The sequence below is a fragment of the Montipora capricornis genome, chromosome 5 (assembly GCF_036669925.1).
Source record: "Montipora capricornis isolate CH-2021 chromosome 5, ASM3666992v2, whole genome shotgun sequence".
Lineage (NCBI taxonomy): Eukaryota > Metazoa > Cnidaria > Anthozoa > Scleractinia > Acroporidae > Montipora > Montipora capricornis.
The window spans coordinates 25,547,725-25,560,224 of NC_090887.1; the positions used below are offsets into that span (position 1 = coordinate 25,547,725).

Below are 12,500 nucleotides of genomic sequence, written 5' to 3' on the forward strand. Positions count from 1 at the left end.
ACCTTGATGCATTCGCTGGTTCCATACTTGACATTTTTTCTCAGATCGGAGCGTGCATCGTGTGGCCAACGTACTTCGTGGACTTCCTCCCTTGTCTTCTCATTGACTATGCCGTTTATAGTCTTTGACGTCTCTTCACCACTTGATCTACTTACAGACATTATGTAGCTTTTTGCGTGTGCTGGCTGTATAGTAAAAAGTTACAAGGCGCTCTTGACATTCGCACATAAACTGGGAACGAGAAAGGGGCGGTCGCTTAGCTCAGGCGTGGCTACGAAATAAACTAAAGATGGCGGATGAAGAAAACCAGATCGATGTCCTGTTTATGTTTGGACTTCAAAATGTTGCTACTAAACTTCAAAGAGGCTCCACCTTACCCCAGTTATTGGAAAGATTTTCACAGCTCTTTGGTCAGGAGTGTGAAGGTCTGCAAAATTACGATAAAGACTGGGAGGAATGGGTACATTTTCAACCGGAATTTACCTTGAGCCATCGCTTGAAATTGAAGGCGGTTGTACTGGCAAAATCCAAAGAGCAAAGATGCGTACCTCACGGTAGTTCCACAAAGAAACAAAGTGTATTAAGCACGAGCAGTGGTAGGGTTTGTATGGATAAAAGGAAAGTGCTTGAAACAAAGCCACCATACCATTCATTTCTGTTTCCAAATCCACACACAGAGAGGTTGGCATATTACAATGAAATAACACCAATGTTGTTCGAAGAAACTGCTGGCGAGTTTAGGAACCTTGAGAGGTTTCACAATTACCTAATCATACAAAGGCGTTGGATGTATGTATGACACAAACAAGGAAGTGTCCACATTTAGTACTTTTGTTGACAGTTTGCAATCCAGTGAAAACAATGGTCTTGGCCAAAACGTCCGTAGATTTCAAAACCTACCACAGGATGTTTGTAGTGGGTATTTGAGACGTTGTGAAAACACTATTGCAAGTCTAGAGAAGAAAATTCAAGAAGGTGAAAGTCTACGAAAAAAAAATTCAAGATAGCAAGAAAAGCTGTTTTTCTTCCACAATGGATATCGTGCTAGGGGTAAACAAGAAACTGCAGTACATCGAGGAGAAGATTGACCTTGTTGATGAAACCATCCAGCAGTTAAAAGTACTGTCGGGAAATGCAAATGAAGTGTATTGTTCCCTTTGTAAAAGATTTAGTCAGCAATCAGCCCAAAAGTCGGACAAGGAAAGACAAAAGAGACGACAGAAGGAGCAGAGAAAGAAACGTGCGAAGAGGAGAAAGAAATCCTTGGAAAAGAACACTAGAAATTTGCTCTCTTTGATCTTAAAATCGACACCCTCATACAGTGGTTACATATCATATACTAGATGGAGGAGATTTTCTAAAACCCATTGTGACAAAATCCAACGTTAACATTGAAAACTTAAATTCAAAGAATATTAAGCCTAGGTTTCACCTAGAACCACTTCGAGAGTTGTTGGCCAAGGGTTATGTTGACAATGATATAATCGAAGATCTCCAATCATTGGTGCACAAACTGGAAATGAAAACGAAGAGAAAAAAGAAACAAGCCCCCAAAGAAAACATGAATCCAATTTCTAGTTACTTTCATAAATAAGCTAGTACAAGTCGACGAAAATCTCAAGATGGTAGTGATGATGATAGTCATGATGATCTTGATGATAATGATGATGATGATTCTGATGATGATGAGGATGACAGTGAGGATGACGATGACGATATTGACGATGATGGCGGCGATGGTGTAGGAGGAACAAATTAATGAATACATTTTCCAGGAGACAAGACTTTGTATTTATTAATGTCGTCGATTATTAAAAAATGTTCACATTTACTGTACATATACATCTAGAATGTCACACTTCTCTTATATGGTTTTCTTTATTTCGCAGAAGAGTTCAACCACTTAATAACATACATCTGTAGTAGATTTTATTATACGTTTTGTGGTTTCTTGATCCATTGTAGAAGTGGGGTAACAACTTTACAATTTAATAATACTTCCGTTGCTGTTGCATTGCTGTAAATATGTGTATAATTATGCTAGATTTTTAGTAGTGTTTTAAGTAATACCATATACAAAAGGTTAACTTCCCCCCCCCCCCCCCGATAAATAATGAACGGTCCTTTAAAATTTGATATTTCAACCTCCAAACCTACGCGACGAATCTGGGCTCTGTGTTGGGAAATAAGCGCGGTTGTGAGTTCCAAAAATATTACCATCAAAAATTGAAAACGCTAACACCGTTTAGCTGAACTTTATCTATCTTTAACATTGATTGGTTTAAAAAATATATTTCAGAATAGGTCATAACCTGCATAGCTGACGGGATATTTTTTGCTTGATCATCTAAACACTCGCGAGTACGATGGTTTTGGCGCGAGTGGGCCGCGACTGGCATGGGGACAAGTAGTTTTGAAATCCCGCCTGCTACAATTCTTGAGTATTTTGAATCACGGTCCATCCACCAGCGGACGGGCAATTCGGATTGGCCAAGAGGAGATAACCTGTCAATCAAATATATTTCATATGTCCCAAGAGAATTTTGTAGAATCAAGGAAAACAGCCGGAAAGCGTTGAATTAGTTTGGAATCCTAGTAATATTTTTGGAAGTCACCACCGCGTTTATTTAATTTCCCAACACAATGCCCAAATTCGTCCCGTAGGTTTGAATGTTGAAATATCAAATTTACCCAGTTCTCCAGTTTTTCCGAAAGAAGTTCAAGATTGTTGACATCTAACATATTGTTGACTCTGATTTTTTTGGGATTTATGATAACTGCTTTAAGCTTCCATCAAGGGAAATCTGTTCCGATCACTTTCTAGTTTAATTGGCATTTAAGGCCCTTGATTCTTAAAGACAGACAATCGTTTTTCGCATAGCTGTGTTTCTCAAAACCCTTTCTTTGACTTACGACTTCGATCGGGAGAGGATACAGTGGTTGATTGGTTTCCACGGTCCTTTTTCCACGAAGCTTCGCCGAAACAAACTCGTAAAATTCCACTGAACTGCAGATTATTTCTTTGTTAGCTCTTAAATAATCGTTCGGCTACAGATGCCGACTTTTGAACGTTCAAACCAATAATTACCACAGGTACACCAAGCTAACGATGTAATTCGAGCATAAGCGTTTGTATGGGAATTTGCAAACGTGTTTACGAGTCGAAAATAAAGAACATGAATCGAACAAAAACTGCTTACCTTGTCTTCTCGATACCTTAGCAGTGATTTTGAGGCGTACTTTGGCCATTTCAGCGCCTAAAACAATTTCCTTCTAAAGGTGAGTACACCAGGAATAATCTGTTTTCCTTTTGTCATTAAAATCTTAAACACGTAGTTTTATGCTGTCTCTTGGGACCAGCCATGCCCAATCCCCTACTGCAACGCGGGACTAGAACTATATGACATGGATATGGGGGAATTGTGGAGGCTTAGATTTATGAATGCCCTATTCGCGGAGGAAAATATGGGGTCCTCGGTTCTGTTCAACTGAGAGGAGACTGGCAAGATGGCGGAGGAGAACGAGAAGGTAAATCCATTTTTTTTTGTCTGTTATTGAACAGATCATCCGTCAAATACTTGTACGTATTTGTAGGCAGAAGAATAGAAGTGGTTTCGCTTAAATACCGACTTAGTCAACTTGCTCATCTATTCTGTTTTTAAAAGACAACAGTTTTTGAGCTGTATCTGTCAATATTCTCCTTGAGTTGTCTTAAGGTGTATGTTGTTGTTCTGTGATATAAGAATTTGAATTTAAAAAAAAAAGATCTTGTTACCTTTGATGAGTTCATTCAAGTAATAAAAAGCTTATAAGTTTTATCTGTGTGCTTGTAATGAGTTTGGTCCCCTTCTTTTTGTTTTTTTCTGCCTCTTTTATCAGGTTACCGTTGTAGACCAACCAGTTGACGTAGGTTCTGAAAAGGTCACATTCAGAGGATTTCAAGTATTTGTCTAAATTATGGGAGTTAAGAGGCAAACATATGGTTACTGGGTTGCCATCAAATTACATTTTTATGCTTTTGCCATGTCTGGAGCCCAAAGAACGCATCAAGTGGGTATCTGAAAAGGGAAGTGAATCTTGTCAAAGGGTACCCCCAAGAGTTGTAATTGAGGAGTATGTCAAGGGTAAAGAGAGCATTGGACAAGACGACATGGAGCACCTTGCAAAGATATGTTTTCTTTCACTGGAAGATGCTGAAGCGTGCGCTGAACACCATGTGGGTATATGTCAAAGAAGAACACAAGTTTAAGAGAAAAGGCAAAAAAAGATAAGAAGAAAGCAACACGACAAGAATTGTCAAGAGGATGGTCAGGAGGAAAGTGTTCATTGCATTTGCAGAAAGGGTGAAAAAGGCTTCATGATTCAGTGCAGTGATTGCAACGAGTGGTTTCATGGAGAATGTGTCGGAGTTACTGAGAAGGATGCTGATCAGACTGAGGACTACTTCTGTTCCACTTGTTTAGAAGCTGCAGATGAACCGTGATGATGTTATATTCTTTAGTATCACTTGGCGGTTCATGCGAAGTAGTTAGTAGCGGAAAAAAATCGGTATAAAACAGCCTGCGGAGAATTTAGGACAAACGAAAGAAAAAGGTAGACATTTTCATTTTCGCATTGTGCTTAGAGGGAGAAAATGAATATGACGACATTTTAATAATTCTCTATTAATATACATTTGTCATTAACCGGGACAAATTTAGGACAGGGCGCCAATTGTTAAGGATAGAAAAAGTTGATTTTTGAAATATTCACAAAAATGTTAATTTCTCAAGCATGAAGACAGCCGTTCATAGTAATCAGGAAACGTAAAACCATTGTGTTTTGAAGCTGCCATGAATCGTCAAGATAGTGTGTTTTCCCTTGTTCTTCATCAGTCCGGACAGGTTTTAAACAGATCCCGGGGAATTCAGGATGAAAAACAATGAAAAGAAAAGTGGAAATTTTCACCAGACTGTGCGTGTGCACTAAGAGGAGTCAAATTTGGCTATTTCACGTTGTTAGGGACGTTAAGATCTACGACGACGACGGTCGAGGAAAAAGGTCAATTCAAAATATAACTTGGCTCTATTTTAAGTCTTTTGCGATTATTCAGTTTTGTTCACCTCCTACAATATGGGCGAAGTATCCTAAAAATAAATTGGTACGAGCCATTTTAGAGTGAAAACAGAGAATGAAAGATTCCCAGTTGCATGCTTACGTTGTCATCAAAACCTCAAATTTGATGATTTTACGTCGTCGTTTTGTAGAGGACCGCAAAAATACTGGCTAAAATCCGATGGATGAACAACTTTAAAGGTGGGCAGACACGAGGGGTCATGTTGCAGGGACATGCTGTCTCGACATGTTCAAGCGACAAAAAGATGCTTAGTACACACTAAGGCGATATACATTAGGGTCGCGTAACAGGGACATGTAGCAGGAACAAAATCACAACATTTGCACACACATGAAAATGTTGCGGGTACATTCATGTTCAGGGACATGAGCGACGTGTCCCATGAACTTCACACGAGAGGACATGTCGCTGCAACATATCCCTCGGTGAAACATGTACTCGCAACATTTTCACGTGTGTGCACATGTTATTATTTTGTCCCTGCTTCATGTCGCCTCAGTGTGCACTACCCACGTTTTTTGTCGCTGCAACATGTCGCTGTATCATGTCCCTGTAACTTGACCCCTTATGTCTGCCCACCTTAGTAAAAGTTTGCAGAAATTTTCTTATTCATTGCATTGCATGCTTTATTCCTAGATTGCGATTGCTTGTTCACAATGAAATAAGTGAATTTCCAGGGAAAAAAAAAAGTTTCCTTAGGGCTCACAAATCTGCGATAGTTGTATAAGGGCGATTTCCTTTTGTCAGAACTGGCCGGCCAGACCCATCGGTTTGCAAAGAAAATGCAACAATTTGAAGGAACACTTGCATGATAATACCTCTCATTTTTCCGGAGGATTGTATATCATCCTCGAAGAGTGTTAATTTGAAGGCGGTGTAAAGTTAGTCCTTCCAAATGCCTGGTGTGGCCGGTCAGTTCTGTCATATAAGTATAAGTATAGCGCCCCGACCAATCTTTGAAAAATATACATCGCAATGCGCCTGGCCATTCCACGAATATTTGTTTGACTAAGTTATAAGTGACTCTCTGCCTCTCTAAGTAGTTTGTATTGTCCTTTTGACTATGCAAATAAGCGTTAGCATCGCATATTATGGGATGTAAGTAAAGGGTGTGAGAAACGCGTGTTTCAATAAATTGTTGCTGTTCCACATGAGCCCTCGTCTGGTCCTGAATTCGAGTTCATTCTAAAAATGATAATCCTTCAGGTCTACAATTAAATTGCATTGGCCTTCTAAGCTTAATTTACTAAATATCATTCCGCTACATCTTTCTTGTTTGTTTATTTTTTTGGTACAACGTAACCTCTTATTCGTTTGTGAGCTCTGAGAACACCAAGGTAGTCTCCTGATCCCGAATGACGCACGGGAACACTTTGCACTTCGACTTCAGTTTAAATACATTCAGCGAGATTTTCTTGATCAATATTAATGTTGAAGACGAAGAGTTAGTTTTTCTATAAACTGCATTTGGTTATGAAAAACCTTAGGAGAAACGCCTTTTTGCCTTAGTTTGACTATTCTTGATTTCATATTATTATTATTATTTAGTTATTTTGTTTTCCTTTTCTTTTATTTCCCGCATTGTTTTCTTTACAACAACCTAATCTATACGATCCTCTATTTTTGCTTTGATTTCACTTTACCCGTTCGCAGACTCTTTTGGGGCAATCGTGATTAGTGATTGTACTACCCCTTGTATAATTCCAATTGAGTCATGCAGTGATCTGCAACACATCATGGGAATGAAACCAAAATTATTGCTACGTTTGGATTCGTTGCACTGAACATTCTAGTCCATTTCTGTAGTGTCTCTACTTATGCTTTTAAAAGCTAAGCCAAGTTAAGATAAAATTAGTACTACCTTTAACATAGCTTTGCACAATATTCCTTATATATTGCTTTCAAAACTTTCATTTCTAGATATCTTCGTAACAATAAAATGAACCAACTACCAGAAAACATGTTCTCAGGACTAACAAGTCTACGATGGCTGTAAGTTTATCATCCATTTAAACTCATTGATCTTGTTAGAACTTGTCAAAGTGAGTCCATGGGACTCATCCCATGAAAAGTTATGAGTCCCAGACCAAACGCAATGGGTCCCTCTGCAAACGTGCATGATCTCTTTAAAATAATACAAAGCTAGTAATATGTAAGTATTAAAATACCACCAAGATACATAAATTGCGGGAACGTGAAGCTAGCGCAAATAGTTTGGTTTATTTAATTGAAAACAATCACTTTCACGTTTCAGACGTTCAGTATGATCAAACAGCTTCACCTTTGAAGTTTTACAAATATTCTAAAGTTGACTCTGAAGCTTAAGAAGTTGGTTTATAATTCAGCTCAAAAACACTTCGGCTTTTCTTTTTTTTTCTCTTGCTCAAGGCTAGCGCTGTTGAGCAAGTTCTTCTTCTTGAACTTTGAGCAAACATTGCAATACATGACGTTTTTCATCATCGCACCATCCGTATGTTTTTTAGTCGCCTATAGGGATAAACTGTATTGTTTTCTTCTGTGTACTGCCATTGTCGACATATTTGTTTTGTTTTTTTTCTTTCTTTCTTTTTTTTTTCTGGCGAGCTTTCTTTGGACCCTCGTGCTTTACTCCATATTTGGTAACCCTCACTCCCAGGGTGCTCTCGGCAATAAAAATTCAACATAGCGGTGTTTTGAAGTGATCAAATTTATTTTCAAAGCAAGTGCAGACATATTTTTTCATGCAAAAATTACTTCTTAGCATATTTTAGAGCCACCCGATAGTTTTCTTCCGAAGTAATTTGTGCAATATATTCCAAGATTAATTCTAGAAACGAGGCAATCTTTGATCGGTCGTGTCATGTTTGCGTTTTTCCGTCCTGTAGGACGCATGCCACATATTATTTTGCGTCTTGGGGGATTTTGGTGCGTCAAAGACGCAGGAGGCAGGAGTAACAGAATCACTGTAAACTGGCAGCACTCTATATAGATATGAGCCAGGTCACTGCACAGAGATTTGTATGAGTTAATTAATAAGTGACTCACAGCAGACTGCTGTGTAAATCAAATGTCAGCAGTAATTGATAACCCTTTCAAGAAGGAATTCGTAATTAACTTTAACTTTAACTTTATTCATTTATATTGCACAAGTATCAACTTAAAGTTTTTGAATGCGCATTAAGCAGGTTCGATTTATTAAGAATTGGTTCAGATGCTTAGCACGCGTATATCTAGTTATGGATGCACGCGGGAAGTTTGGAGAGCACGAAAGAAGCGTAAGAGTTGCTCAAGTGCATCCATAACCGATATATGCACAGCTAAAAGCATGAACCAAATCTTTTATAACATAGCGACAATAACTTGACTACAAAGTTCTCACAACGCAAGGTAAGGGAAAACAAGCGATCCTATTGGCTGGTTAAAGACAAGCCACAAGAAAGTTAACGATTAATCTGGTTTTTTCGTCAAAATATTTAAAACGAAGGATTCGCTTCTTCAATTAAAGCAAAGATTAAAGAGCACTGGATCAAAATGTAGAAAGAAAAAGTCAAAATGCCCAAGTAAACAAAGGCCTTGGATTGTTGAGAATGATGCCGATGCAGCTGCCGCACCGGTGGCTCAGTTCGTTGGGCATCGTAGTGTCATGCGGGAGGTCGTGGGTTCGAACCCCGGCCGCATCAACACTCAGGATCTTAAAATAACTGCTGCCTTTGTAATTTCATCTGCAAATGGTTAGACTTTCAAGTCTCCTGGTATAAGGATAATAAACCGTAGGTCCCGTCTCACAAATAACTTCTATGTTCATAAGTTCCTTGTGGGGTTTTAAAGAACCCACACACTATTCGATAAGAGTAGGGGATGTAGTCCCCGGTCTTGTAGCAGTCCTGCTCTTTCCAGCAGAATTGGCCGTCTTGACAGTGATGTCTCTAAAAAGGCTTACGGTGTATGAGGCCACCTAAGCAGAAACAGCCATAAGACAAAAAGAGACTTCGCCGAGTGGAATAGAATAGAATAGAATCGTAATATAAACGTAGGACTAAGTAAGGCCCTTGAGGCGGCTAGTATATCGGATGATAATGCCCAAGGCTGAAAAATTGTCCAAAAAATGAACATTTCGCTTCTCGGGCAACTGTGAAATTTTGAGTTTAATTATCTAAACATATGCAATAAAATGTCACATTCTCAATTTTGTCTATTAATAACACAAGTGCACATTGAGATGGCAATGAAATAGCTCTAAAACTTGGATGGACTTATTTGCAGTATATTCATAAAGCCGTTTAATGAACCTTTAGACAGTGCCTCCATGCAGTGGAACGCAAAGGTGAATTATTCCTCAGAAACTAATGCCGAAAATAATCCATTCACATAATGCACCCCACATACAAATGTTACTCACAAAAGAATGTAGGTACAAGGTAAATACGAGGATAGAATAATTATTACTCTACATTTTTCTTCAAATTCATGGCTGACACAGACACTGTACCCTGACGCAGAAAATAGTAAAAACGTAATGCAATGCAACTTGCAGCAAATTATTACTCATCTTAAGAAATGATTAACTTGCGTGACAGTAAATATTTAATTATGATAGATATATTTAAATCGTACATTTATTTATAATCATTTACATTGTTTAGTTTGGAGCAACAATAACAATAAGGTATATAACAGGCCCCCGCCAATTATTATATCTCTTTCAATTATTTAAATTACTTTGCCTTTCTACAGTACTTTGGAAGTGTAACCTGCAGAAGTGCTTTCAGATTGTCTCAAATACCATAGCTTTTGTTTTTGCCAATACAACGATTCTTTTGGATGAATGCACGTCTTGAATCCCAAAAGCATAACAAAATATCCCTTACAGCAGTAACCTTGGCCATGTTAAAGCCAACATAGAATCCGAGTTCAGATACCAAACGTTTCATTGGGAATTGATACAAACTTAGGATGACCTTAGGACAACCTATCATTGCCATATAATACATGCATGTGCACTGTATGCTCTCAAAGAGAGAGAGAGAGAGAGAGAGAGAGAGAGAGAGAGAGAGAGAGAGAGAGAGAGAGAGAGAGAGAGAGAGAGAGAGAGAGAGAGAGAGAGAGAGAGAGAGAGAGAGAGAGAGAGAGAGAGAGAGAGAGAGAGAGAGAGAGTGTGTGTGTGTGTGTGTGTGTGTGTGTGTGTGTGTGTGTGTGTAGGAGAGAAACCCTGACAATGCCTGACAATGCCTATATCATTCGAGGATCCTTCCTTGTTATCCGCTAAGTTGACTACGGTCGTGCATCATTAACTTCATCCTTAGTTGGGTTTCAAGTGGAGTTAAAGGCTCCCCTACCTTGTCACGTTGAAAGAAAATTTCCCGAGAGGCCCACGCCCTGACAACGTAAATCACCCCTTCGATGGCTTTGCTGCCTGCATGGTTGTCCTGGTGGTGTAGTGGTTACCAACCCGACTAATAACGGGGGGGACGTGGGTTCAAATCCTCCTCAGGGCAAATTTTCTTTCAAACATATATATATTGACGACATGTTTTTGTGGTAATAAAGAAAATGTCATCTCGGCACGTTGAGAAATGCCTTGTCTATGCAACACATCTTCTGCTGATGCGAAAACTAGCTGATGCTTCTCATCCTTCAGCTTCTTTAATTTAATCTGGTCACCGATAATACTTCTCAAATTAAGGTGTGATTACTAGCACAGAACACATTTCGCCGATGAGATAAAACTAAAATATGAAGCTTTTGCCAATTCCCTTGGGAAGGACTGCCAAGATATAACCTCTATTCAGTTGTGGTTTTACGTCTTTCTGCTCTTATTTAAGAATGCCAGAAAATCCAGGCTACCAGATTGAAACCAGATTGCCACCTTATTCCGCTTTGTTTTGTCTTTGCACTTTTATAAAAGGGAGCAATAAATTATGACTGACAGGAGGATTTTTCTGAGACTTGATCAGCCAATCAGGAACGCTATTTCTCCGTCCGTGGGTGAACGGAGGTTTCGAAATTGTTGAGGGGGTTGATTGCAGGCGGTTTCTCACTCTCCTACCCTTCCAGGTTTTCCCACGGCCATATTCAAAACGAACAAACGAGAGTCAACCCCAGTGGAAAGAGGGGTGTAAAAATTCGCCAAACCGCCTGCTACGCAGGCGAATGATTGAAAGCGTTTTAATTGGTCAACTCAAAAAATACTGTTAGTCAAATTTTGTCAGTGTGTTGGGGGTCGGAAGAGCATAAACAATAGACTGGCGACAGGCGGTTATTTTTCTCTTCCCCTCATCTTGAGCTGCGCATTTGCCTCTCGCGCTTTGCAGTGAGCTAAATAAGCGCCTGTCATGCAGGCTACTTATACATTGCATTACATACTTTCATTTCTAGAGATCTTCATGACAATGGAATAATTCAACTCCCAGAAAACATGTTCTCAGGACTCAAGAGTCTACTGTGGCTGTAAGTTTATTGCTCCATATAAGCTTATGCAGATATGTGCCACGTCACTCCACAAAGATCATTGTATGAGTTAGTTAAGAAGTGACTCAGCTTTTTAAACGAAATCTCAACAGCCACTGATAACCCTTTCAAGTCCACAATTAAATTGTATTTGGACTTTGGCCCTCTAATTAAATCCCATTCCACTACATTGTTTTCTTTTGTTTTTGTTTTGTGTGGCTAGAGCGCATGCACTAGCCACTATTGTAATCATGCAACTTTTCCAAAAGTAGGTAAGTAAGTATCAATAGATATGTTTGAAGCCAAGCAACACTTAGGTTAGGACATCTTCGTTGCCACTTTCACCGAGATGCGAAGGAAAGCCGATGGTTGCCTCCTGGTTTATGTTTTTCCTTTCATTGGGAATTTTGTCTAGTGCAGGTGAGAGAGCTGAGATTGTAATCAAGTAAGTACCTTACTTCATTTCAGAAAAGTTACTGACACTATTTATCACAGTTTTCACCTTGACTTTCTTAAAGGGGAACTCAAGGCTAATTTTAACTATTTTTTGTATTGATGTTGACATTGCATGGATGGATTAATTTTACAGGGATAATTTATATCGACGATGAATGATTTTATGAAAAAATCGGTCCAAAGCTTCGGATTGCACCCGCCATGTTGCCTTTTCATCGCGGAGCTTAAACGGCCAGCGGATTAAGATGTGACGTCAAATCGTGAAGGGAGCAAGCGAAGGGCTTACGCGTCCCTTGTGTTTTGCTTGAGAAGTCTTGCAAGCTTGTCGAAGTGAGTATATTGAGCTTGTTTAGTTCCAGTCGCACCGAAATGTCTGACGACGAAACCTCTTCACATTCATCTCAATCAAGTCTTTCTATTGACGATGAAAGTATGCCTGAAAATGTGATTCGGCCGTACCAGTTCGAACCAGAGTTTTCTTTCAGCGAAGAAAATGTGGAAG

The 12,500-nt window shown here is 39.2% G+C and overlaps 2 protein-coding genes across 2 annotated transcripts; both read left to right on the forward strand.

Annotated features, from left to right (window-relative positions):
- Positions 1–1,032: 1,032 nt before the first annotated feature.
- On the forward strand, positions 1,033–1,759 carry LOC138048570 (uncharacterized). Its single transcript, XM_068894746.1, has 2 exons — positions 1,033–1,240; positions 1,596–1,759. The coding sequence occupies exons 1-2, from the start codon at positions 1,033–1,035 to the stop codon at positions 1,757–1,759; spliced, it is 372 nt and encodes a 123-aa protein (XP_068750847.1).
- A 1,748-nt stretch (positions 1,760–3,507) lies between these two features.
- Positions 3,508–4,483, forward strand: LOC138048571 (uncharacterized). The gene is made up of 4 exons (XM_068894747.1): positions 3,508–3,528; positions 3,880–3,942; positions 4,034–4,200; positions 4,339–4,483. Exons 1-4 carry the CDS (start codon positions 3,508–3,510, stop codon positions 4,481–4,483), a joined length of 396 nt encoding a protein of 131 aa, XP_068750848.1.
- The last annotated feature ends 8,017 nt before the right edge of the window (positions 4,484–12,500 follow it).

Coding starts and splice junctions, on each gene's coding strand:
- LOC138048570 (XM_068894746.1), top strand. CDS start 1,033: ATGGATATCGTGCTAGGGGTAAACAAGAAACTGCAGTACATCGAGGAG. Junction 1,241..1,595: donor GAAGGAGCAGAGAAAGAAAC/GTGCGAAGAGGA, acceptor TTCATAAATAAG/CTAGTACAAGTCGACGAAAA.
- LOC138048571 (XM_068894747.1), top strand. CDS start 3,508: ATGGCGGAGGAGAACGAGAAG. Junction 3,529..3,879: donor TGGCGGAGGAGAACGAGAAG/GTAAATCCATTT, acceptor CTCTTTTATCAG/GTTACCGTTGTAGACCAACC. Junction 3,943..4,033: donor TCACATTCAGAGGATTTCAA/GTATTTGTCTAA, acceptor CCATGTCTGGAG/CCCAAAGAACGCATCAAGTG.